This window comes from Chiloscyllium punctatum, chromosome 37, assembly GCF_047496795.1.
Source record: "Chiloscyllium punctatum isolate Juve2018m chromosome 37, sChiPun1.3, whole genome shotgun sequence".
Taxonomy (NCBI): domain Eukaryota; kingdom Metazoa; phylum Chordata; class Chondrichthyes; order Orectolobiformes; family Hemiscylliidae; genus Chiloscyllium; species Chiloscyllium punctatum.
Window position 1 is genome coordinate 19,495,744 of NC_092775.1, and position 24,178 is coordinate 19,519,921.

At 38.1% G+C, this 24,178-nt stretch overlaps 1 protein-coding gene across 3 annotated transcripts in view; it reads left to right on the forward strand.

The window, feature by feature from the left end:
- Nucleotides 1-24,178, forward strand: part of mybl2b (v-myb avian myeloblastosis viral oncogene homolog-like 2b) — a 54,374-nt gene that overhangs the window by 23,114 nt on the left and 7,082 nt on the right. For 2 of the 3 annotated variants that reach the window (XM_072556388.1, XM_072556389.1), the window contains exons 6-14: nucleotides 2,231-2,387; nucleotides 9,568-9,636; nucleotides 11,906-12,145; nucleotides 14,554-14,910; nucleotides 18,968-19,110; nucleotides 21,806-21,908; nucleotides 22,005-22,100; nucleotides 22,611-22,724; nucleotides 23,533-23,667. In XM_072556388.1, the coding sequence (XP_072412489.1) occupies nucleotides 2,231-2,387; nucleotides 9,568-9,636; nucleotides 11,906-12,145; nucleotides 14,554-14,910; nucleotides 18,968-19,110; nucleotides 21,806-21,908; nucleotides 22,005-22,100; nucleotides 22,611-22,724; nucleotides 23,533-23,667 (1,414 nt within the window). The remainder of the gene's footprint in view (nucleotides 1-2,230; nucleotides 2,388-9,567; nucleotides 9,637-11,905; nucleotides 12,146-14,553; nucleotides 14,911-18,967; nucleotides 19,111-21,805; nucleotides 21,909-22,004; nucleotides 22,101-22,610; nucleotides 22,725-23,532; nucleotides 23,668-24,178) is intronic. The other variant, XM_072556390.1, reaches the window with a different exon arrangement.

Consider the following 24,178-nt stretch of genomic DNA (forward strand, 5'->3'; position numbering starts at 1 on the left):
TGAATACATTTTTAATAAAGTAAGATTGATTACTAGCTTTCCATCTGCTGTGAAAGTATTATTTTTCAGTGGATGAAGTTTAAAAAAAGGAAAGTGGGACTATTGGAAGGAATTGAGCCAAAACATAAAATACAACGGAAGGCAAGACACCCTATAACCCCATATTTACCATGGCTAACCCACCTAGCCAATACATCCCTGTACACTATATGGGCAACTTCGCATGGCCAATCCACATAACCTCCACATCTTTGGACCACGGGAGGTACCCATGCGGACATTGGAAAATGGGCAAATTCGACATAGTCGCCCAAGGTGGGAATTGAACTAAGTCCCTGGTGCTGTGAGGCAGCAGTGCTTACCACTGAGTCGCTGTTCTGCCCTATTGGATGCATTGGAGAAAGAAAGAGGAAATGATGATACATCAACATTATTTTGTCCAGATTAAATTAATGAGTTCATATAATATTAGTGCAAATGATAATGCAGAAGTGCTGATTGGGTTATCCATCTCTGCCTCCACCTGAGGTCCCCAGCATCATCATCGCCAATTTGATTCATCCTATATGATATTAAGACATGTCAGAAAGCACTGTATGTTGCAAAAGTTACGGACCCTGACATCTTTCTGGCTATAATATAGTAGACTTATGCTCCAGAAATGTAGTGCTCTATCCAAGCTGTTCAAGTTTAAATAATACTGCCAGACAATATAGAAGATTGCCCCAATTCTAACTTGTCAACATAATTCAACTTTTCGATCTATTAAGCACCTTGATATGCAAAGTAATGGGAGCATTATCAGTGGTGCCATCAAACAGCAATAACCTGCTCAGTGTTGCCATTGGCTTCTGACTTCATTACGATCTTGGTCCCAACATGCATCGATTGAACTGAACACCAGAAGGTAGACTAATGTGTTTGCACTTGATACCAAGATAGCATTTGCCTGAGTAGAAGTGAGAAGCCCTAGCAAAACTGATTGTTGAAAGTCCGGAGGAAAATGCTCCACTCGTTGCAGTTGTACTTAGCACAAAGGAAGATAAGTTGGGTGTTGAAGCCAATTTTCAGGATATTCCTTCAGAAATTCTTCCAGGTAATGTCCTAGGACCAACCATCTTCAGCTGCTTCTTTGCATTTGTGTGGTCAGAAGTGAGGATGATTGCTCAATTTGTAACTCCTTTGATACTGAGGCAATAGCCTGCTTCATATGCAAAAAGATCTGGATAACATTGAGAGTTAGGGTGAAATGGTATTTAGTAAAATTTGCACCACGCCCATACCAGGTAGTGACCACCTCCAGCAAGAAAAAAAATCGAAGCTTTGTTCCCTTGATAGTCAATGGCATCATTCTCACTGAAACCCTAGCTATTAATGTCTTGCAGTTTATCAGCAATTTGCCAGCTGCCTCCTGCACCTTTCAAAGATGGCATCTCTACCTCCCAGAAAGACAAAGACAGCAGATGCATGGGAACTCTACCATCTACAAGTTCCCTCCAAGTCACACACCATCCTAACTCTAGAATGTATTACCTTTTACTGTAACTGGCTTAGCATCCTCTCCCTCCATAACAGAAATGTGGGCGTACCTGCACCACATGGACTACGATCTTCAAGAAGTTGGCTCACGACCATCATCTCAAATAATTAAGGATATGTAATAATTGCTATCTTAGTTAATGATGTCCTTATGCTGTAAAATAGTAAAAAAACACACTGAATTTTGAGTGTTCGTTCTGTGGAACCCAAGAAGCTTAAACCATGCTGTACTACTCCATTTTAGGTTTGAGAGAGTGGCTCCATACTCTTGTAACAAAATTTTAATTACAGGATAATTGGTTCATAAATTTCTGTCATTCTCTTGATAGATTACTGCTTTGCTATTGCCATAAAAGTGACTGGGACTTGCATGAGATTGCAGAGTTAAAGTAGTGGGACCAGAGTCCTTGATTTTTTTTTAAATCCAGGGGTAAATTCTTCTTAATGGGGTGAGGAGTTGTCATACTAGACAGAAATGTAAATTTGAGATTACAATCAGTTCAGCCATGATCTTATTGAATGGTGCAACAGGCTTGAGGGGCTGAATGGTCTACTCCTGTTCCTTACGCATGTTGTATTTACATAACTTGAGGTCTGCCATAATTTGACAGTTTTGATAAGGTTTTAAGCATTCCTGGCTTTTTAATTTAATACAGCAACTCTGAGTAATGGCACTTATTTTAAATTACAGAACAGACAATGCTGTAAAAAATCACTGGAACTCGACATTGAAAAGGAAGGTAGAGGTTGAAGGCTACTTACAAGATGGTAACCAGGATATGCCAATGTTTTTATTTGCTCATTCGGAGGATGGAGAAATCCAGTGTTTCAGGACCAAACTGACTCAGGTTTGTTCACTTTCAAAGATTTGTAATAGTTTCAAGTTTACTGATTTTTTTTTTAATCCTAGTGGTGCTGTCTGTGTGAAATATAAGTTGATATGGTCATAAATTCTAGTTAACAAGAAACTTGGTAAAATCTTTCGTTGGGAAAGAAAAATGTATGTCATTTTTATCTTTGATTTAATTAGAAATCAGAATTAATAATGAAATGCCCAAGTTACTTACTTTATTTTCCCTGTTGTTTGCTAATTTTTGCTCTGCTTTCCAGTTATGCTTTTTTCCAGTTAATTGTTTGGATTGAAGTGAAATCTAGAGATTCAACCCCATTTTGCTGCGGCACCTACTGTGACACGAGGAGTGCTCAAAGTGTTTTATCTCTTTACTATTTCAGTAATATTAGTTGAGGACTAGCTATTGGTCAGACCGGGAAGAGAATGCCTTTACTTTCTTCAGATGTTCCCATAGCAGCTTGTACGTTCACTTTGCTAAAATGTTTGGGCCCCAGCAAAAGCCCAACTGAAGACTTGTGCTTCAAACTAGCTGCAGCTTTAACTGCGCTCTTCCAGATCAGCTACAATGCCACCATCTACCCAACAACATAAAAAATGCTCAGGTTTTTCCGGTACATATAGGAACACAATTCAATCCAGTCAATTACAGCACTAGTGGTGTATTCTCTAAATCATTAGCTTTCTGTCAACACTGCAGTCAAGAGGTGCTTACTTAGCATTAACCAGCTAAGTGATGAGTAAGGATTGTGTTTGTTCATTTTGTTTTTAAACTGTGGATTGAAATGAAGAGCTATTTTAAAGCCTGCTGTATGTTTTGAAAGCAAGTGCACCCATGTTAAGCAACATGTAAACAACTGTTTCAACCAGCCACCACTGAAGTTTGAGTTATAGATGATTTTGAGCTGACAGTGTACAGATGCAGCTTTTGTTGGCAAGAAGAAGCTGATTGGACTAGAGACCAGTTATCAACGAGAGTCCTTTTGCTTTCCAACAATTGTGTGATTGGTTCTTTGATAACTAAGCAGCTTGGAGGTTTTGCAAGTTAGAAAGAGCTGTTCCGTTCTTCTGCAGTTTGGGAACAATCTATCTGGTCTCTACAGTCAAAGCTAAATTTAAATTTGAAAACTAGTTTACCTTCCCTGCAACAGTTGTAAGCTGTGAATTTTCACTTTTTTTTAAGTGAACCAACCACCTTGTGTCTCCTTCCAACCAGTGGAAGTATCTGCAGAAAGATGACTGAAGCAATCTGCTGACCAGCAGAAATGTTCTAAAGGCCATCTCAATGACAGAACCTGGAGAGAGATGTTTCCAGTTTTTTTCCCACTCTGTCCAATAACCTATGAATGAAAGAGTTTATGAAATAGTTTGAGTTTTAATTGGCTTGAGTCTAATTACTTGTAATATATAGTTATTCTTGTTCACTACAGAAATCTGGTCCATGCTTTCTATCAACCTGGGGTCAAACATTGGGTAAATTAGGAAATTTTGCATATCTTTTACCTTTCTGATGACTCTGAGAATAGCAGGACTTCATTTCCAAATGCTCCCTCAGCGAGTTGTAACTATGTTTAATTTGGTTTTCGCCAGGACCACTCTGCTCCTACTTGATTGCAACTTTTGCCCAAGTTGGCCAGATATGAGGTTTGCATGACTGATGATGATAATGTGGCATTTGACAAAGTGTGGCATCAGGAAACCTAGTACAATTAAAATCAACAGAATTGGCAAGTTCTTCACTGGCTGGATCACATTATCTTTAATGCTGTGTCCTCTAACAATAGCCATGTTTATGTTAAATAAGGAGCAGGAATAGGCAATTTGGCCCTTCAAGCTTTCTCTGCCATTCAAAATGATCATCCAACTCCATACCCTGTACCCACTTTCTCTTCATACCCTTTGATAACTTTTGGCCCTAAGTTCTATATTTAACGATCATCTAACTTCCAGGGCATTGTTGCAGGAAGTCCTCAGTGCTCTGTCGCGAGCATAATTATCTTCAGGTGTGTTATCTCTCGAATTTAACATTGAAGTGGGGATGTTTGCTGATGCTTAGTGTACAGTCCCACTGAAACAATGCAGATACTTGCTTACCCTGGACAGCATATCAGGCTTTAACTGACAAGTGACAAGTATCGTTCATATTACGCAAGTTCGTGGCAATGATCTTTCCGATCTAATCATGTCCCCATCATATTTAATGGCATTGCTATTGCTGAAATCCCCACCAGCATCCTGGGGTTACAATTAACTGAAAACTGAATTGAGCTAGCCAAATAAATGCTGCAAAAGCAGCTCAGAGGCTGGGTATTCTACAGTGAGTAACTTGTCTCCTTACTCCCAAACTTATACAAGGTATAAGTCAGGGTTATATCATCCACTTGTCTGGATGAGTGTGTCAACAACTTGTTTGAAGCTCTATACCATCTGAGGTGAAGCAGTGCACTTGATCAGCGCCCCATCCACATTTCTTAAACATTCACATTTCACCATTGGTGTATGGTGGCAGCAGTTTATGTCACTTCTCAAACTATATACATCTTCCAAACACGCAACTTTACCAACTAGGAGAAGAACAGCAGATCATTGGACCTCCAAATTGTCCTTGTGTCCTGCAACATCTTGGTTTGGACATACACTTGTATTCCTTCTCCAGTGAACAAAGCAGTAGATTCAAGGCTGAGAACAAAATAATCGCAATATGGAAAATTTAGGTTTGATCAACAGGAAGGGACAGAACAAACCCAAGAATATACTGAAGTCGGGGAGGGTCCTATAGCACCAAGGTAATGTCCTGAGTTCAAGTCCCATCTACCTCAGACATGCATAACATGTTAAAAATATCTACACCAAAGGTCAAGACTAGATCCTGCAAAACTGAAAACTAAAGGTTCTGTATCTATGTACTTGCAGCATTCATAAGAAACATTAGTCACAATTAAGTAAAACACGATAGCCATTACTGAAACTCAACTAGGCAAAAGTGAGGACTACAGATGCTGGAAACCAGAGTTTAGATCAGAGTGGTGCTGGAAAAGCACAACATCTGAGGCTGATGAAGGGCTTTTGCCCGAAACATCGATTTTCCTGCTCCCCGGATGCTGCCTGACCTGCTGTGCTTTTCCAGTACCACTCTGATCAATTACTGAAACTCACTTCATTATAAGAACTAGATACAGAATGTTTGGGAGTATTTGATGTTCAAGAATAGGAAGCTACATAAAATTGGAGAATTAACAATGTTTAACAAATAATACATTTGTGCATGAGTTAGATGACATTGGTTCAGGAGACCAGGATGTGGGATCAGTTTGGTTAGTGATGAGTTGTAGGAGAAAGAAGTCACTAGATGTCTACAGCTCTTTAGCAAAGTATACAAAAGTAGATATGAGGTATTAGAGGAACGGCAGTAATCATGGCTGGTTTTGCGATACCTGTAAACTGGTAAAATCAGATTGACATTGGTAGTCTACATGAGTTTCAATACTTCAAAAAATGTTTGGCACTAACCAGAGAGCTGTTTTGCTCAATTTAGTATTGTGTAATGTGACAGGATTGACAAATAACATCAGAGTAACTACAGCAGCTACCACAATATATGATTTGAATTTCTATCTAGCTTCAAAGGTAGAAGAATGGGTTTAAGACCTTTGTTTGTAAGACCATGAAATCTGAACAACTTGATGAGGTACTGGACTAGAGGATGGGTCAGTACAGAAGCAAGGTGATACTTCAAAATACATATGTTCTTGCCACAACAAATTCAAGAGACCCTTATCTGAAGTTAAAGGAAGAATTAAAATTAAGAGAAAAGCATACTGTGCAAACACGAGAGACAGATGAGATGATTAGACAGCATATAAAGAATGGCAAATAATGACTGAATAATCTGGTGAAAGAAATTAGTATGAAGAAGCTAGCTATAAATCTTAAAAAAAAATCAATAACAATTGTTTCCACAGGTATTTGAAGAGGAATAGAGGAAGTAAAATGAATGAGTTGCAAAGATATAAGATTCAAAATATTATCTTGGCTTCTCTCTCCACAGATGCCAGATTTGCTGAATTTCTCTAGCACTTCCTGTTTTTATTTCAGATTTCCAGCATCAACAGTACATGCTTTTATTTGAGTGTTGCTCATTTAGACAGTGATATAGGAGTTAATAGTAAGTAATAAGGAAATGGCAGATGAAATGAACAAATATTGCTTCTTTAGAGGATATAAAGAAGTTCCAGTAAAGCTGTAAATCAGGACAAGGAAGGAAAATAGGACCTTAGTGATAATTTCAAAGTAAGTTCTATTGAGCAAATATACGGACTGTGGGCTGACTAATCCCTGGGTCCTGTTGGACTTCATCCGAGGGTCTTAAAAATTGTGGTTAATGAGATAGTCAATCATTTTGTGTTAACTTTCCAAAAGTCAATAGATTTAGGAAAGGTTCCATCAAACAGGAAAGTCATACATGTATCTCTCCTTGAAGGAGGTAGGAAGCTATAGGCCAATTCATTTGAAGTTTGTTGGGGGAAATGAGGAGGTTTTGGCTTAGCACGTATTTTTGTCTTTTTTTAAAAAAAGCTCAAGGTTATTGGGAAGCCGAAAGGGAAATGGCATATAATAACTTGATGGAATTCTTTGAAGGAATGACTTGTGCTATGAATGAAGGGAGCCTATAGACATTTTGATTTCCAGAAGAAATTTGACAATCTGCCCCACAAAAAATTGTTGCACAAAGTAGAAGCTCATGATGTTAGGTTAACATGTGAGCATAGTTAGAAGATTAGCTGCTTGACTGAAAACTTATATGTAAGCTTTTTTATGTCAGATTGGCAGGATGTGATGGAACCGCATGGGATCTGTGTTGGGGCCTTAGCTTTTTACAATTTATTTCAGTGCTTTAGAGAAGGGGGAGTGAAAGTGTACAATTATTGAACGTTGATGAGATCACATCTCAAATACATGGTGCAATTTTGGCCGCCTTATCTAAAAAAGGATATAAATGTTTTGAAAGTGGTTCAGATTACAGTTATTAGATTGATACCTGGAATGAGCGGGTTGTCTTAATCGGAAAGATTGGACAGAGTAGGCTTGTTGTTCACATGAAAGATCGGACAGAATGTGCTTGTTTTTATTGGAAATGTGAGGAATGAAGAATTCATTTGACTGAAATGAATCATCTTAATAAGTTAGACATGGAAAGGATGTTTCCTCTTAAAAGAGTGAGTTGAGAACTAGGCGGCATTGTTTTAAGGTTGGAGGTTGTCAATTTTGGTCAAATGAGAAGAAACATTATCTGAGGCTTTGGAATTCTCTGCCATAGAAAGTGACGGACTTGGGGTTGTTGAGGCAAAGTGGATTCTTGTTTGGCATGGGAATTAAAAAGATATTGTCAATTGTTGGGAATGTGAATTTCGTAACCTAGATCAACCACGATATTATTAACTGGCAAAACAGGCTTGAGGGACCAAATGGCTTATTATTTTCTCATATGTTGGTAAGGCACCAAAATTGACTGAGATATATCTAAGCATACTTAAAGAGATTGTGTAAGTTGTGGTGGCACTCGCCATAATGTTTGCTGCCTATAGACTTGATGTACTGAAAGTCTTGAGAATTGCAAATGTTTTGTTTTGTTTAAAAAGAATATAAGGATAAACCCCCAGCAATTACAGGCTAGTTAGTTTAGTTTGTATGGTTGTGAAACTGCTAGAGACAATAATTCAGAATAGACTTAAGTGACATGGTTAAAACAGAGATTAATGCAATCCATGTGTAAACAGTGTTCCAAAAGGCATTTGAATTAATGCTGCATAACATTTGAGAACTGTTAAAGTTCATGGATTAAAAGGGACAGTAACAATGTAGATAGAAAATTGGCTGTGTGATAGGAAATGGAAAGTAATGGGTATTCCTCCAGCTGGGGGAAGGTTTGTAGTGAGCTCCTCAAGGGTCATTTCTGGGACTCTGGCTTTTCCTGCTAATATTTTAGTGATCTAGACTTTGGCATACAGAAGACAAGTTCCATGTTTCCAGACTCTACAAAATTTGGGAGCTTTGTGAACAGGACAGTGTAGAATTTCAAGAAATATTGACTAGTTGGTTGGATACGTGGCAAGTGAACTTCAGTGTGGAGAGGTTAGCTGTTAATTTTGGTAGAGCATAGAGAGACACTAAAACAGTGAATTACTCTAGGTGTGCAGAGAGGCATGGCTATGTAAGTGCATAAGTCGTTTAAGTATCAGGTGGAGACAACAGTTAAAGCATACAGTATCTAGTTTTTATTAATGGTGACATAGAATATAAGATTAAGGAAGTCATACTGAACCTATATGCAGATTTCAGCTGAAGTGTTCTACAGTTTTGGGAACCACACTTCAAGGATATAAATGCATTTGGGGAAACGCAGAAGAAGTTTACAAGAGTGGTTCTGGATAAAACTTTTAGTTGTGAAGATAGATTGAAGAAGTTGGAACTGTTTTCTTCAGCGAGAAGGCTGAGAAGATTCAATAGAAGGAATTGCTAGAAGTTTTCAAAATCATGATGAGCCTGGACAGAGTAGATAGTGAAAAGATGTTCCCACTCATAAATAGATCAAGAATAAGAGGCACAGATTTGCAAAGGAGCCAAATGTGATGTGAGGGGAAAAAATCTTGTTTACACAGCAAGTAGTTCAGTTCTGGAATGTGCTGCTTGGAAGTGTGGTGGAGGCAGGTTCATTTAAGTATTTAAGAGTAGTTTAGAGGTTATTTCTAATTAACTAAGGGTGCGGGGTTCAGTGAAAAGGAAGGAGAATGGGCTATGTCATGATGCTTTCTTGGAGATCTGGTGCCAACATTAAGACCAAATAGCTTTTTGTGCCTCAAAATTTGAGATGCTTTGCACAAATCACTTTCCTTCATGGTTTTTGAAAAGGGACAAATAGGTAAATGTTTCTTCCTTTACTGTGGTCCTGTCATTTTTTTCCCCCAGGAGGCATAGAATTAATTTTCTTGTTCAATCAATCAACTCGCCTTTTTTGCTAATCTTGTCTGAACATTTTCAGTAAGTGCATTGACTATATTGTAGTGCAAACTATCAGCTTGAGAGCTTTAAACTTAGAAAAACTTTTGATAAATTTCCTAAATAATTTGAAAACATTCAAAACAAAACTGCAACATGATCTTGTTTTCTTTTCCTTTCAGACATCTTCAAAACATGAACCTGTTTGTGTAGAACCAGTTCCACAACAGCCATCTGTTAATGTAAAGCAGGTTAGAGAATAGTGGGAATAAAAACACTGCAATTATTTGCAAGCTTTAACATTTACTAGTCTTGTTATATGTATGAATATTTAATATATAGAATGCTTAAAATAATTGTAAAACATGTATTATACAATATGCCTTTTCCCTCCAGGTTTTAAGGAAGCTACAAAAATGCTTATTTTCAAAAACACTTGAAAAGCAATTAAAAGCTCAATATCATGTTTATAAGTCTTGTTTCTTTCTAGAATGTGTAAAGCAACTTCCTTAATGAGTAGCTAGAACATTAGTTCTTTGGTATATTAAAAAAAATTAAATGTTGCAGAAATTCAGCAGACTTGGCAGAGAGACTGCATTTTCTAATTTTATTTTGGATTTCCAGCATCTGCTGTATTTAGCATTTATTTGACTAGATCTTTATATGTTTAGTTTTCTGTCAGATTAACTAACTACTCAATTTCAACATTTACAAGATTGCAAATAATGAAGGAATTCTGTGTGTCTTAAAACACTTATCTAGAAAAATTCCATATGGAGATTTCACCCATGTTGTTGTTCCTGGCATCTGTTCTAAATTCATTTAAACAGTGTCCTTGTTTCAGCACATCTCAATTTAAGTTAAACTAGCACACGAGGTTACATTTTCCATTTCCATAATGATCTAGATTGTCTCCTTTTGCAAGTCCAGGTTTTTCATGTTATTTCTTATAACTTTGGCACTTCTCTGTACTGCATCCAGTACGCTGTAGAGATATCCAAGCACAGGTTGAGCAGAGAAGAACTGAGGGCGATTGCATTTTGAAGATGTGAGCTATGAGGAAAGATTTCGAGTAACCTGAGATTTTCAACTTGGGAAAACAAATTTACTAGAATTCTTTGAGGAGGTAACAAGCAGTGTAAATAAAGGGGAAGCAGTGAATATAATTTATTTGGCTTTCCAGAAGGCTTTTGATGTCATACATTAGCTACTTAAGATCCCATGGCGTTGGAGGCAGTAAAATAGCAAGAATAGAGGATTAACTAACTGGACAAGACAGTTAAGATAAGGAGGCATTTTCAGGATGACAGCCTCTGACTGCAATAAGGATCAATGCTGGAGTCTCAATTATTTATAATGTATATTAATGATTTATAATGAGAAAACGAATGTACTATAGCCAAATTTGCAGAAGACACAAGAATAGGTGGAAAAGCAAGTGGTGAGGATGAAACCGAGCCTGTATATATATATATATATATATATAGAGAGAGAGAGAGAGAGAGAAAGACAGGCTGCGTGAAGCAAAAATTTGGCGGATGGAATATAATGTGAGGTGTGTACTTTGGCAAAAGAGTAGAGGAGCTGAATACCATTTAAATGGAAAAAGACTGCAGAAAGCTCCAGACAGAAATTTAGGAATTCTTGTTCATGAATCACACAAAGCTGGCATCAAAGTTCAGTGGTGGCCTTTATTTCAATGGGAATGGATTATAAACTTTGCTAATATTTATACACAACAAAAGTCACACCACAGCTGGAATGTTGTGAAGAGTTTTAGGCCCCGTTTCAAAGGAAAGATATGCTGCCGTTGGAGGCAGTCCAGAGAAAGTTCACTCAACTGATGCCAGGTATGGGGGCACTGTCTTGAGAGGTTGAATAATTTGGGTCTCTGCTCAGAATTTAGAAGAATGAGGAAACCTTTTTGAAATATACAAGCTTAGAAGACTTGACAGGAGAGACGTGGAAAGGTAGTTTCCCTTTATGGGAGAGTCTAGGACCAGAGGAGATAATCTAAGAATAATGGGGTCATATATTTAACTCACCGGAGGAAGAATTTCTTTTCTGTGGGTAGTGAATCTGGAATCTTTCTTTACCACAGAGGGCAGTTGAATCTGAGTTAATATGTATATTTGAAGCTGAAAAACTTTTAATCAGTAATAGAATCAAGGGTTATGGGGAAAAAGCAGGAAAATGCAGTTCAGGATTAGCATATCAGACATGATCTCACTGAATGGTAGAGCAGACTTGATAAGCTAAATGGCTGGCTTGCTTCTGATTCTGTGTCTTATGGTCTTATTCTGAGAGGTCGTTTTGAGAAATATATGAAAATAGAAATATTTATGAGAAGAAAAATTTCCATTAAAATATGTTTAGGTGACTTTATTAATGATTACCTATGTTTACAAAGCTCATCTACGTTTCTCCAATTCGGGGTTCATTTTGCACTTCACCCCAAAATCCATCTTTGGTAATTCCTTTTGAGCTAAGGTTTTACATTTCTTTTTCCTTTGTCATCAGGAGGACAGTGTTGCCAGCTGGCTAGGCAATATTCTCGCGGATAGCACATTACCTAGTGATCATGGACAATCTGGCATTTCTGAAACTCCGCAAGATCAGTCGATTTCTGATCAATCCCAGGAACCTAATCAGTCTTTAGAAGAGGGTTCTGGCAGCATGTTTCTGATTGTAGATTCTGGGACAATATTTTCTCCGCAGTCAGCTCCTGAATTCTCTGAGCCTCTGGAGCTAATCAAATGTGTAAGTTCCCAAAACACTGAAAGCAGCCACTCTTCAACTGTTTCAAAAGATTTTTCAGTGCAGGAATGTTTTCTGAGTCAGTAGCAGGCTCTGTTTATTTGCATAGTACTTGCCTACTGTTCAAGTGCCATTCTGGATATTGATGGATTCTGATAAATGCTACGAATTGTTAAAGTTGTGTAATGATCGCTCTCTCTCTTGAATACTGTTTATCTTGTGTCTTCAATTACTTGTGTGTAACGGCCACTCTGTTAGTAAACATATACAATGCATACAGCACAATTCAATAAAGCACAGGAACAGGCCCTTCGGCCCACCAAGCCTGCATTAATTCTAATCCTTTATTTAGCTACTTACTGCCAATGCGTGGTTTCTATCCCTCTGTTTGCCTCCTGTTCATGTGTCCATCAAGACACACCTTAAACGTTGCTAATGTACCTGCTTCCACCACCCCCACTGGCAATGTGTTTCAGTCACCCACCACCTCTGAAAAATTCTCCCCGCACTTCTCGCCTAAAGATTCTCCTTTCACCTTGAACCTGTGCCCCGTTGTAGTTGACCTTTCCACTTTGTGAAAAAGCCTCTCACTTTCCACCCTATCTATGTTTCTCATAATTTTGTATCAGGTGGCCCCTCAGCCTCCGTCTTTCCAATGAAAACAATCCGCATTTCTCCACCCTCTTAAATAAAACCCTCCAGACCTGGCAACTTCCTGGTAAACCTTGTCTGCACCTCTCCAGAGCATCCATATTCTTCTGGTAGTGTGGCAACCAGAACTACACACACTATTCCAAATGTGGCCTAACTAAAGTTCTATACAGCTTGCCAACTTTTGCGCTTGAAGCCCTAGCAGATGAAAGCAAGCATGCTGTGTATGCTGTCTTGACCACCTTATCCACCCGTGTTGTCACTTTCAGGGATTTGTAGACATACATGTCCCACTGATATCTGTATATAAGTGTTCCTAAGGTTTCTGCCACTTATTGGATAATTTGAAAACAAAGATGAAGCTGATTTGAGACACAGCAAACAATGGTTTTTCTGAGGTACTGGAATTAGAAGTGGGACCCAGAAAATCAATTTATTCAACAGGAAAGGGTGGGCAAACTTCAAACCATTCCTGTAGCCGGTGTTTTCAATTTATTTTGAAAAAGAGGCTGGGGGGATGCATTGCACTTAACCATAGCCTGCCATAGTCAGAAGTCATGCAACACCAGGTTATAGTCCAATAGGTGTATTTGAAATCACAAGCTTTCGCAGTGCCGTTTCTTCGTCAGTTGAAGTCATTTCTGACTTTGTCCACCCTGGTCCAACACTGCCACCTCCACATCCTTGCTACCATCACGGACTGCCAACTATATGAATCTTTCTTCCTCTCTTAGAGTTTGGGGTTCTTCGCTTTGCAATTTAGTTAATGATTATGATCCTGTCAGATCTTGCTTTTGCTCCAGTAGGAGGCAAAGGTCAACTAGGTGGAAATAATATTGATTTAATCTCTCGTGTTGCTGAAACATGTTTGGGGGACGTGGGGGAGGTGAAAGTCAGACTTCACTCTCTTTCCTTCCTGCCGTAGGGCACCAAAACTCCTTTCTTTGGATGTGATAAGTTGAAAGGAGATGATTGTTTGGATAATTTCATATTGCCATACATTGAGGAAAAAATAAATCAGCATTCCCAGAACCTCTGAGGTTTTTAAGTATAAGTTGGGTTTGCCAACTATTCGCAGAGTTCCTTCAGCTGTATTGCATTAAGTATGTTGATAGTTGTTAGCGTATCTGAGATGTGTGGTCATCTGGGCCTGATGGTTGTCTGAGCAATTGGTGAGGCCATGCATTAAAGATCTTGGCTTGCTCCACGTGAGTTACATTTTAAATATTCGGCATTATTCAACATACACTGTTGAATAAGTGTTTTCCCATTGCTCATTGAGCAATATGAACAAAAAATACTCCCAAAGTTTCTATAAAGTCACTTCAGTTTTAGACACTGGATTAACCTAAACATGCACTTAAAAGTTTAAATATCAGTGACGTTTATATTATTAATGAAACACATTTATATGGTGCAACAAGTATTTGCAATATGAGACATCATCTCTATTTGTTTTGGGTGTGAACCTACTCGATTGGTGGGACTGATTTGTCTTTCCCATATCTGAGAGACTGTAAAGTCACTTTTGGTCACCTTTCTTACAAACGTTTACTTGGGGTTTTTGATGTATAGTACTAGCTTTTCACTTCAGCTCTTAATACCTGAATGGTTACCTCCTGTGTTTAATTCTGTTAATGTTCCAGTTCTGATATTAATGGGTGGACGGTAGGTGATGATCTAAGCACATTGCAGGTAATCTGTCACATCTCTACGGAATTGCTTACTGTCTTGTTTGCTTTCTATTTTCCATACTTCAGGATCCAGATACATGGTCTGACCTGTCTTGCTTTGATTTACCGGAGGATCTAATCAAACAGACCCCTGATAAGAAGTCACAGCAGACTTTGACAGAATATCGCATTGATGCACATACCATCTCCGACCTAAGCAAAAGTGCCAAGAAGGGTGAACTCATACCCATGATCACCTCTCCAGTTGCAGGAAGCTTTAGTACGCCACCGACAATCCTGAGGCGCAAGAAAAAAACAAAAATTACACTTTCACCTGTCAATGACAGTTGTGGGAATAGCTTTGCTATTTTTGAAAGCAGTACCAGCAGCAGCATGACTCCAAAAAGTACTCCAGTGAAGACATTGCCTTTCTCACCATCACAGGTAATGATGCAAACTCAGCAATTCTCTTTTGCCTTGCGGGTTGACTTGTAGGAAAACAGAAAGCTGAAAATGACCAGAAAAGACCAGAATCATTTAGCTACAGGCCACTACTAAATAATGTAATGTTGGTAAATTCTGTAACAATTTAATTGGTTTGTTGTTTTACTTCATGAACAAAATCCCTCCCCACCACTTGGTTTATTGTTGTTTGTCCAAGTTTTTCAACCAATATAGTACTCTTTCATAGCTGCTGATAAAATGTACAAAAGAACTAGAAACAGTAATAATCTGTTATGGCCCTCAAACCTGCTCTGCCATTTGATAAGATCATGGCTAATCTGATTGTGGTCTCCATTCCGCAGTGATTGTCTATACCTCCCACCCAGTTAAATGCTTGAGACTTTTTGTTTTGTCAATCAAGTTGTACATCTGACATCTGAACGATAAATGTTTGTCTACCAGGCGTCCAGCAGTGTTAATTGAATTCTTAATGAGAAAGGAGGAGGTGCAAACAGACCTGAATGTCCTTGTACTATAGTTGCAGTAAATTAAGCATGTAAGTACAATAGGTGGTTGATGAAAGCAAATGGTATGTAAGCTTTCATCGCAAGAGGATTTGAGTACAAGTGCAAGGATGTCTTGTTGCACATATAGATACTTGGCAAGATTACACCTGGAATACAGTGTGCAGTTTTGGCCTCATTATCTGAGAAAAGTTTCTCTGGCTATGGAGGGGTGTAACCAGACTGATTCCTTAGATGGCAGATTGAATTATGAGACTGGATCAGTTAGATTTATATACACTGGAGTTTAGAAGAATGAAGGAGGATCTCATGGAAACCTATAAACTGCTTACGACTAAACAGTAAATTCAGGATTGGTGATCAGGGAGTGCAGCACCAGGGATCCCAATTTAAGAATGAGGTGCGCCATTTATAGAATCATGGAGTTGTATAGCATGGAAACAGACCCTTTGGTCCAACTCATCCATGCAGCCCAGCTATCCTAAATAAATCCAGTCCCATTTGCCAGCATTTGGCCTATATCCTGCTAAACTTTTCCTATTTATATACCCATGTAGGTGCCTTTTAAATGCTGTAATTGTACCAGCCTCCACCACATCCTCTGGTAGTTCATTCCAAACACTCACCACCCTCTGCATGAAACGTTTCCCCTTAAGGTGCCCTTTCACCTTAAACCTATGCCCCTCTGATTTTGGACTCCCCACCCCAGGGAAAAGACCTTTCGCTATTCACCCTATCTGTGCTCCGTATGATTTTACCAACCTCTATAAAGTCACTCAGTCTCTGACGTTCCTGGGAAAATATCCTCAGCCTGTTCAACCTCTCCTTATAGCTCAAACCCTCCAACCCTGGCAACATCTTGTAAATCTTTTCTGAACCCTTTCAAGTTTCTCAACATCTTTCCTACAGTAGGGAGACCAAACTGGCACACAATATTCCAAAAGTGGCCAAACCAATGTCCTGTATAGCTGCAACATGACCTCTCAATTCCTTTAGTCAATACACTGGTCAATAAAGATAAGCATACCAAAGGCTGCCTTTGCTGTCCCAGCTACCTGTGACTCTGCTTTCAATGAACTTGCACTCCAAAGTCTTTTTGTTCAGCAACATTCCCCAGGACCTTACCATTAAGTCCTGCCCTGATTTGCATTCTCCAAAATGCAGCACCCCACACTTACCTAAATTAAACACCATCTGCCATGCCTTGGCCCATTGGCCTATGTGATCAAGATCCCATTGTACTCTGAGGTCATCTTCTTTGCTGTCCACTGTACCTCCAATTTGGTGTCATCTGCAAACTTACTACTGATACCTCCTGTGATCACATTCAAATCATTTTGTAAATGATGATGAAAAGCAGTGGACCCAACACCAATCCTGTGGCACGCTGCTGGTTATAGGCCTCCAGTCTGAAAAGCAACCCTCCACTACCAACCTCTGTCTTCTACCTTTTGAACAGTTTCTGTATCCAAATGGCTAGTTTTCCCTGGTAACCAGTCTACGTGAGGAACCTTACCAAATGCCTTCCTGAAGTCCATACAGATCACATCCACCACTTTGCCCTCATCAGTCCTCATTATTTCTTCAAAGAACTCAATCAAGTTCATGTATCGCTATTTCCCACACACAGCCATGTTGACTGTCTCTAATGAGTCCTCACCTTTCCAAGTACATGTAAAACCTGCCCCTCAGGATTCCCTGCAACAACTTGCCCACCACTGATATCTGGCTCACTGGTCTATAGTTCTCTGGCTTTTTCTTACCACCCTTCTTAAATAGTGGCACCTCATTAGCCAACCTCCAGTCTTCTGGCACTTCACCTGTGGCTATTGTTGAAAGATATCTCAACAAGGGACTCAGTCATCATTTCCCTAGCTTCCCACAAAGTTCTGGGGTACACCTGATCAGGTCTGGGGGATTTATTCACCTTTATGCTTTTTAAGCCATCCAGCACCACCACCTCTCTCAACTGGACATTTTTCAAGATGTCAAGATTTATTTCCCCACGTTCTCGATCTTCCATGTCCTTCTCCATAGTGAACACTGATGCAAAAATAATCCATTTAGTATCTCTCCCATCTCCTGCAGTTCCACACTTAGGTGGCCTTGTTGATCTTTGAGGGCTCCTGTTCTCTCCCTAGTTGCCTTTTGTCTTTAATGTATTTTCAGAATCCCTTTGGGTTCTCCTTAACCCTATTTACCAAAGCTGTCTCATTTAAAACTGAGAAGAGAGGTTTATTCACCCTGAAGTTGGTGACCCTGTGGAATTCTCTGCTGCAGAAAGCGGTTGAGACCAAAATCTTGGACATTTTCAAAAGGGAGTCTGATATAGTTCTTGAGGCTGAAAGGATCAAGGATGTGGGGAGAAAGTGGGAACTGGATATTTATTGTATGACTGAGCAGACTGTAATAGCCACCTTCTGCTGTATTTTCTATGTTTAGTTCTACAAGTATGACAAACAACAGTATCATGAAAAGCCAATTGCGTTAACAAAGCAAATCAGAGGATTCTCAGACACTAAGTTGCCAATAGTTGCTCCATGCAATCTGAAGCTCCTGTCCTGTAAATAGTAGCTTACTTGGACAGCATTGGGAGCTATACGGACAGATGTGTTTTACCCTGTGAAAATACCTGCTGCCAGACTTCTTTACCTCTCTGAAAGTGTTTGCATTCCTGCAGTTGAGTTCTAATTTAATTTTTATAAAGGAAAGCACTTAGTTCTTTTTTTCTGCGCAGGTTTGTGATTAGAAACTTGCTGTTTAGCGTAACAGTTTACTTTGTGAAGCAGAAATTGCCAGTGAGAAGATTAGGCAAAGTCAGATTCCCAAAACAAATTGAGTATGCTTCCAATTTCCATCTAATTGCTTTGCACAATCAAACACTTCCTAGTAATTTCTGTGCATCTACTGCTTTCCAAAAACTAGTTCAACTTTAGTTTGTCACCTCACTTTGCTTAAGCTGTCAACATTTGTGCTCATTCTATTTGCATTGCATCAGCTTTCTTTTCCTCTAATGTAATTTAAATCCAAGAGAAGAGAACAATTGCTGGGTTAAGAATGGATTTTAACTGGTAGTAAGGAACAAGTTAACTTTTGGGGTGCTGTTTGTCCATCGCCCCTCAAATTTTAATAAGTGCCTTCTCAGGTTTTCTCTGAGCTCCTTCTAGTCAATCACTGCTAGTTTCCTTTGGAAAATTGTTGCGCTTTTCCATTACCTTTCTAATAAGATATGTTTTCTTTAGCTAAAGTTTAAACTTGGGTATGATATTTTTAATCCCATTTTCCTATCCTAGTCCTTGCCTTCTCCTACACTCAAGGTTCATCTCTTTCTAGTGTTTGTCTGTGGGACTATTTCAATAGAAGTGTCTAATTAATTTGCTGGGATAAGAACAAATGTAGTTAGATGATGTGGAAATTTCACAGGTTTAATTTTAATTTTCTTCTGTAATTTAATGTAACCATATGATTTAAGTGTGTTGCTTGAAATTGTTAAATACAATTTTGTTGCGTATTCCTCTTTCCTCCCCTTGTAGTTTTTAAACTTCTGGACCAAACAAGATAATCTTGATCTTGAAAATCCATCTCTTACCTCAACCCCAGTTTGTAGCCAGAAAATCATAGTTACAGCTCCACTCCAACGAGACTATACACCCAAAGTTCAAAAAGAGAACTCTGTGTAAGTAGCTAAATGCATAGGTACTTGAGAAAACGTACTGTGGATGCTGGATATCTGTCCGAAGAGCAAGAATACATGTTTTGGGTCTATGTCCTTTCAATAAAACTTGAGAAAAGTTTGTGATGTGCTTTAACAGAGTGTGGAAGCAGGGCAGGATGGGGATCAATAGTACTGACACAAGACAATACCACTTCGTTGGGTTCAAAAAGGTTATATTTGTATATCATTTGCATGAATGGACATTCCTTTTACACCTTGATATATATGTGCATTCCTAGTTTACTTTTTTCACCCCACAAATTGGTATTTTGAATAGTAGTGCTTAAAACAGACTAAGGGATCAAGAAAGTGTTTATGAACTGTATTGCAGAGGTCCACAGAAGTTCAAGTTCAAGTTAAGCAAATAAAGCAGAGCCCACAAGATGAATGACAGAGATGACAATTACCTACGCTGGTGGTTCAGTTTTACACTTTATATTCAAGTTAACCCGTTTTCAAGGGAATTTCAAGACTTTAACAGTCAACTTTACATTGAATCTATGACCCAATTCCACTTCCATGTCACCCATGTTGAGTGTTGACTGCTTGACCCATCACTGACTCATCACTCTACCATCTCCATCAACCAGGCCCCAAATCAACACAGGCAGAAAAATGCTCGGAGGATACCTGGAAAGCCTGCCTAATCAAATGCAACATATCCACTGACATGTAGGAATCGTTTGCCCTAGAAGACACTAGAGAAGATGCATCCTCAATGACACCAACTGCTTTGAGCATCACCGAGTGCAATGACACAATGCTGGTCCTTTTTGCCAAGGTTACTATGCCCTTGAGTTATTTTCCAGAGAGGGGTAATTGGCCAGACTCCAACTAGGCTGGGTTTGAAAGGTTTATTGGCACCATTTTTGTTTACCCCTAATAGATTATGCCTGTAGTCTAAGGCTTTCATGCCTTTCTTAAAAAAAGGTATCATCAAAGGGCATGGCCAGCTCTAGCTGCACAGTTCAGTTCAGTTTGAGTGTTAGTTGAGTCTGAGTCACAGTTGAAAGTGGAAGCTTTCTCCCTGTTTCTGCCCTTCTGACTTTGTAACCTGTCAGCCTTTTGTGTCATTTTGACTCTTCATGCTAAGGGATGTGTCTATTGGGACTGTTGTAAGTAGTTTCAGAACAACATCTGGGAATATCCACTATACACTTACTTAAAACTGTTAGTAAAGTTAGGATCTGAACTACCTGCTTAAAAATGTTTTGAGGGGTCGGGCCTGGTTCATAACGGCAGCAAGTGGAGGCCAAGCACAAGCAGTGGAAAGATCATATACAATCATGGAAGCAAGTAATCCTCCTCCCTGAGGCACAGCCAAATATATTTCCCCCTTCCAATGAAGGGTCATTGACTTGAAATATTAACTCTATTTCTGTCCACAGATGCTGTCTGATCTGATCAGCACATGCAATGTTTGGCTTTTGTCTGATTTCTAGTATTTGCAGTATTTTGCATTTCTAAATTATATTGGTAACCTAATAAAACTATTGCTCAGTTATGAGAACTCATTAAACTCCACTGAGAGCAGTTAATTATTTTTCCTGTCTGCTAGAAATTTAAGACTTGTTTTTAAATAGTTTCATCTGTTCCTGGTGATACAAGACAATTTAAAGCTGGGGTGATTAGAAATTATCAACCTGAAACATTGATTTTTGCTTTTCTCTCTTCAGATGAACTTTTCCAAAATTTTCTGTTCTGATTTTCAGATTTCCAGCATTCACTATATTTAGTATATCTAGTTTCTATAGCTAATAGCCTCAAAGCTTTACAATAAAATTCATTTGTAAAACAAAATTATAGTGCTGAGTTGAGTTGGTTGATACAATGTTAGTGGTTTACATTTTTAAAACTACTGACAGTAATATGTTTATTAACTACGCGACTGATACATGGTAAGCCAATGTAGCAAGATCACTGTTGCAAACTGGGCAAGTTATTTTCCACAAACTTAATTATTCTGACTTTCATTGTACTTGGGCAGTCCAGGGCTTTTAACAATTGAAAAATGTGGAGATTTAAGAGATATGCACAGTATACATAATGTATTGTGCAAAAGCCAACCATTGAAGAAAAAAAAAATTAATATATTTTAATTTTGCTTAGGTCATTTAAATATGGGTAAACTATGAACCAGCTTCATTCTTCTATCATAAAATTACAGCAAATTGTTAAACATGAAGCTGTTCAAAAACATCATAAAAACTTTAGTTCATTTTGATTTTTATGAACATTTTGGTATCTATCATTTACTTACTACTTTAATTATATTTTCAAAGAACAGAATAATATGAACAAAACAAACCATATCCCCTCTTCCACCACCCCTAATAAATAGGCTTCCTCAAAAAGATCTCCCTCTGTATCCTAATTCAGCCAAGCAACTGATAATGAATCTAGTTACACTTGGGTTCTTGCCGTTTCCCCAGTGTAGCAAAAAAACCCTCCACTTTTTAGATTGAAGGAGATCAAAGGAAAATTAAGTTTGGTTTTTAGCTGTATAAAGCATGTTCAAAACAATAGTAAACAGAATATTAACTAGTGTTAATTTGACATACTGCTCCAATAATTGATTAGATCATGCAGCTTGTGACTGAAGGAATATGAAGTTTGTTGTGAATTATTTATTTTTATGTATTTTTTAATTTCATAGTTTTCGAACACCCAGAAGTCGAAGGTCTCTTTTAGACAGTACACCAAGAACACCTACTCCTTTCAAAAATGGGCTGGAAAAATATGGAGCAGCAAAACCTCGGGTTTGTATTGATTAATTTGTAAACAGGATTTATCACTAATCATGTATTTCTGAAAATAATTGCACAAATGTGATTCTCCCTCTTGTGTAAACTTAGTATCCTGTGTCTCAAATTGAGGAGGAACTAAAAGATGGTTTGAAGAATGTTTTGCAGGAAGAGGAAGTCCAGTTAGCAAAACGAAAGCAGCATGGGGTGAGTATGCACACGTTTAGCCAATAAAATTATGATTTTTTTTTCACTATTTAGTCATTACTTTTCAGATCACATTTTTCACTCTACGTTCTCATTTTATGAAGTTTATTTATTTTATGAAACTACAGATTCATTTACTGGTTATTTGTAGAGTTGCTTGTTTTGCAACTTGCGTCTATCAGCATAACAATAGTATTTGTCACAAATTTGACTTATGGAGATGTGCTTTTAATGGGTTTAAGTAGAATAATTGAAACTATTATACGGGTCTTGCATGGGGCACAGAAATCAGGGCTTTTTCTGTGAAGTCCTTTCAAGAGACAAATAATTTCTTGACTTCCTCTTGATCTACAAATTCAACTGTTATTTTGTCAAAATTATTTTACAGGTTGCGTTTAAATTTGTGCCTTGCAGCTTGTTAAGTATTTCTAATGTGTGGAATGTTTTATAATCTGTCTAAAATCCTGCAAAGAATAATTTGTTTCAGTGCGACTGCTCTTGTTTGTTTAGCTACACAGACCTCTTATGAAGAAAGTGCGGAAGTCCCTTGCTTTGGATATTGTGGAAAAGGATGGGGGTAAAACAAATCGGCCTGTTTTCAGCACCCTCAGCATAACCAAACAGGTAACCTGCCTGCAAATAGGAGTATGCACAATGTTGAGCTAGAATAAGAATCTGGTAAATGGTAATATTTTACATTTTTTTTAAATTTTGAAAATAGTTCAAATATTTCTTTGCTTTAATTGTTTGACTACTTATCCAGTCAAAATAATTCAGAACCAAACAGCTGTTGTTCAATAACTGACTAAAGAATGTCAACCATGCTGGTTTTAGACGTCTTTGCAGTTACATAACAGATTTCAGTAAGAACAGATAAAGATTAGCTTTCCCAAAGATGATCTTTGATCAGTTGGCTTTCAGTAGAGATAGAATCACTTAGCCATGACTTTCACTCACTGCTGTATCCAAATGGAAGTGGAATGGTGATTTTTCTTTTATGTGGGATAAAGTAAAGGAAGGTCTTCAACACTCTTCAAACTTTTAGTATTTCTTATCAAATCTCCTGATGTATTTTTTTCTTAGTATTCAGCAATTGAAGTAGCAAGGTTTCTGAGGCTCAGTTGAATCTTATTAAAAACAATCATCTGGAAACAAAAAGAACAAGTACACTTTTGAGCACGGGAGGTTCATTAAAATATTTTAAAAATGAGTCCAGGCATACATTTCTGGGGATATAAGGAGGCTTGGGACTTGGTCCACTTTATGTCCTGTAAGTTAGTCTCTACATCCTAAGGAACTATTTAGTAAACATTTTTGTATTCACTGCAAAAAATTTTTAAAGAAAATATAGTCTTCCTTTGGTATGGAACAAGGGACTGTATACACAATTATAGGTGTGATATTATCTGTAATTTTATTTTCTCTTTATAAGCAGACAAAAGATTCTTTATCAAAATCTTTGAACAGCTCTTCAAGTAAAAATGATACTCTGAACAGAGGTTTTATTATACCCAATAAAGAGACTAGTTTTTCATTCAAGCCTTCAAAACCAGAAACTCCAAAATGGGTAAGTCATGTTGCTAATTCAAAGTGGATTTGTTTAGTTATTTGTCAATAGAAATGTCAGCTGAGAGACACTAACCATCTGCTTACAATGAGTGCAGTTCACAATTTAATAGCTTTTTTTGTCTTGTAGTTGATTCTGTCTTGACTCTTCAGATTATTTGAGTTCACCTCGGTGAAAATCATCGTTATAGTGGTCTACAGGATGTCTTTGCTTTACAGCATGATTTGGTAACTCAATAAAAACTTGAGATAATAGAAATTGTTGCAGAAACCAAGCAGGTCTGGCAGCACTTGTAAAGAGAAAATTGATAATGTTTCGAATCCAGTAACCGTTCTTCAAAATTGTTCTTTAAATGTTTTCTGTTGTCTAGCTAATATAAATGGTTGGGGGGGGTGTGTGAGTTTTTAAACTTACATTTATTTTCTTGATGACTCAGCCTGTACCACCTGCTTGATCACAGGGTAAATATAACTCTTACTATATATTTCTGAGCTGGAAAATTGAGGTGCAC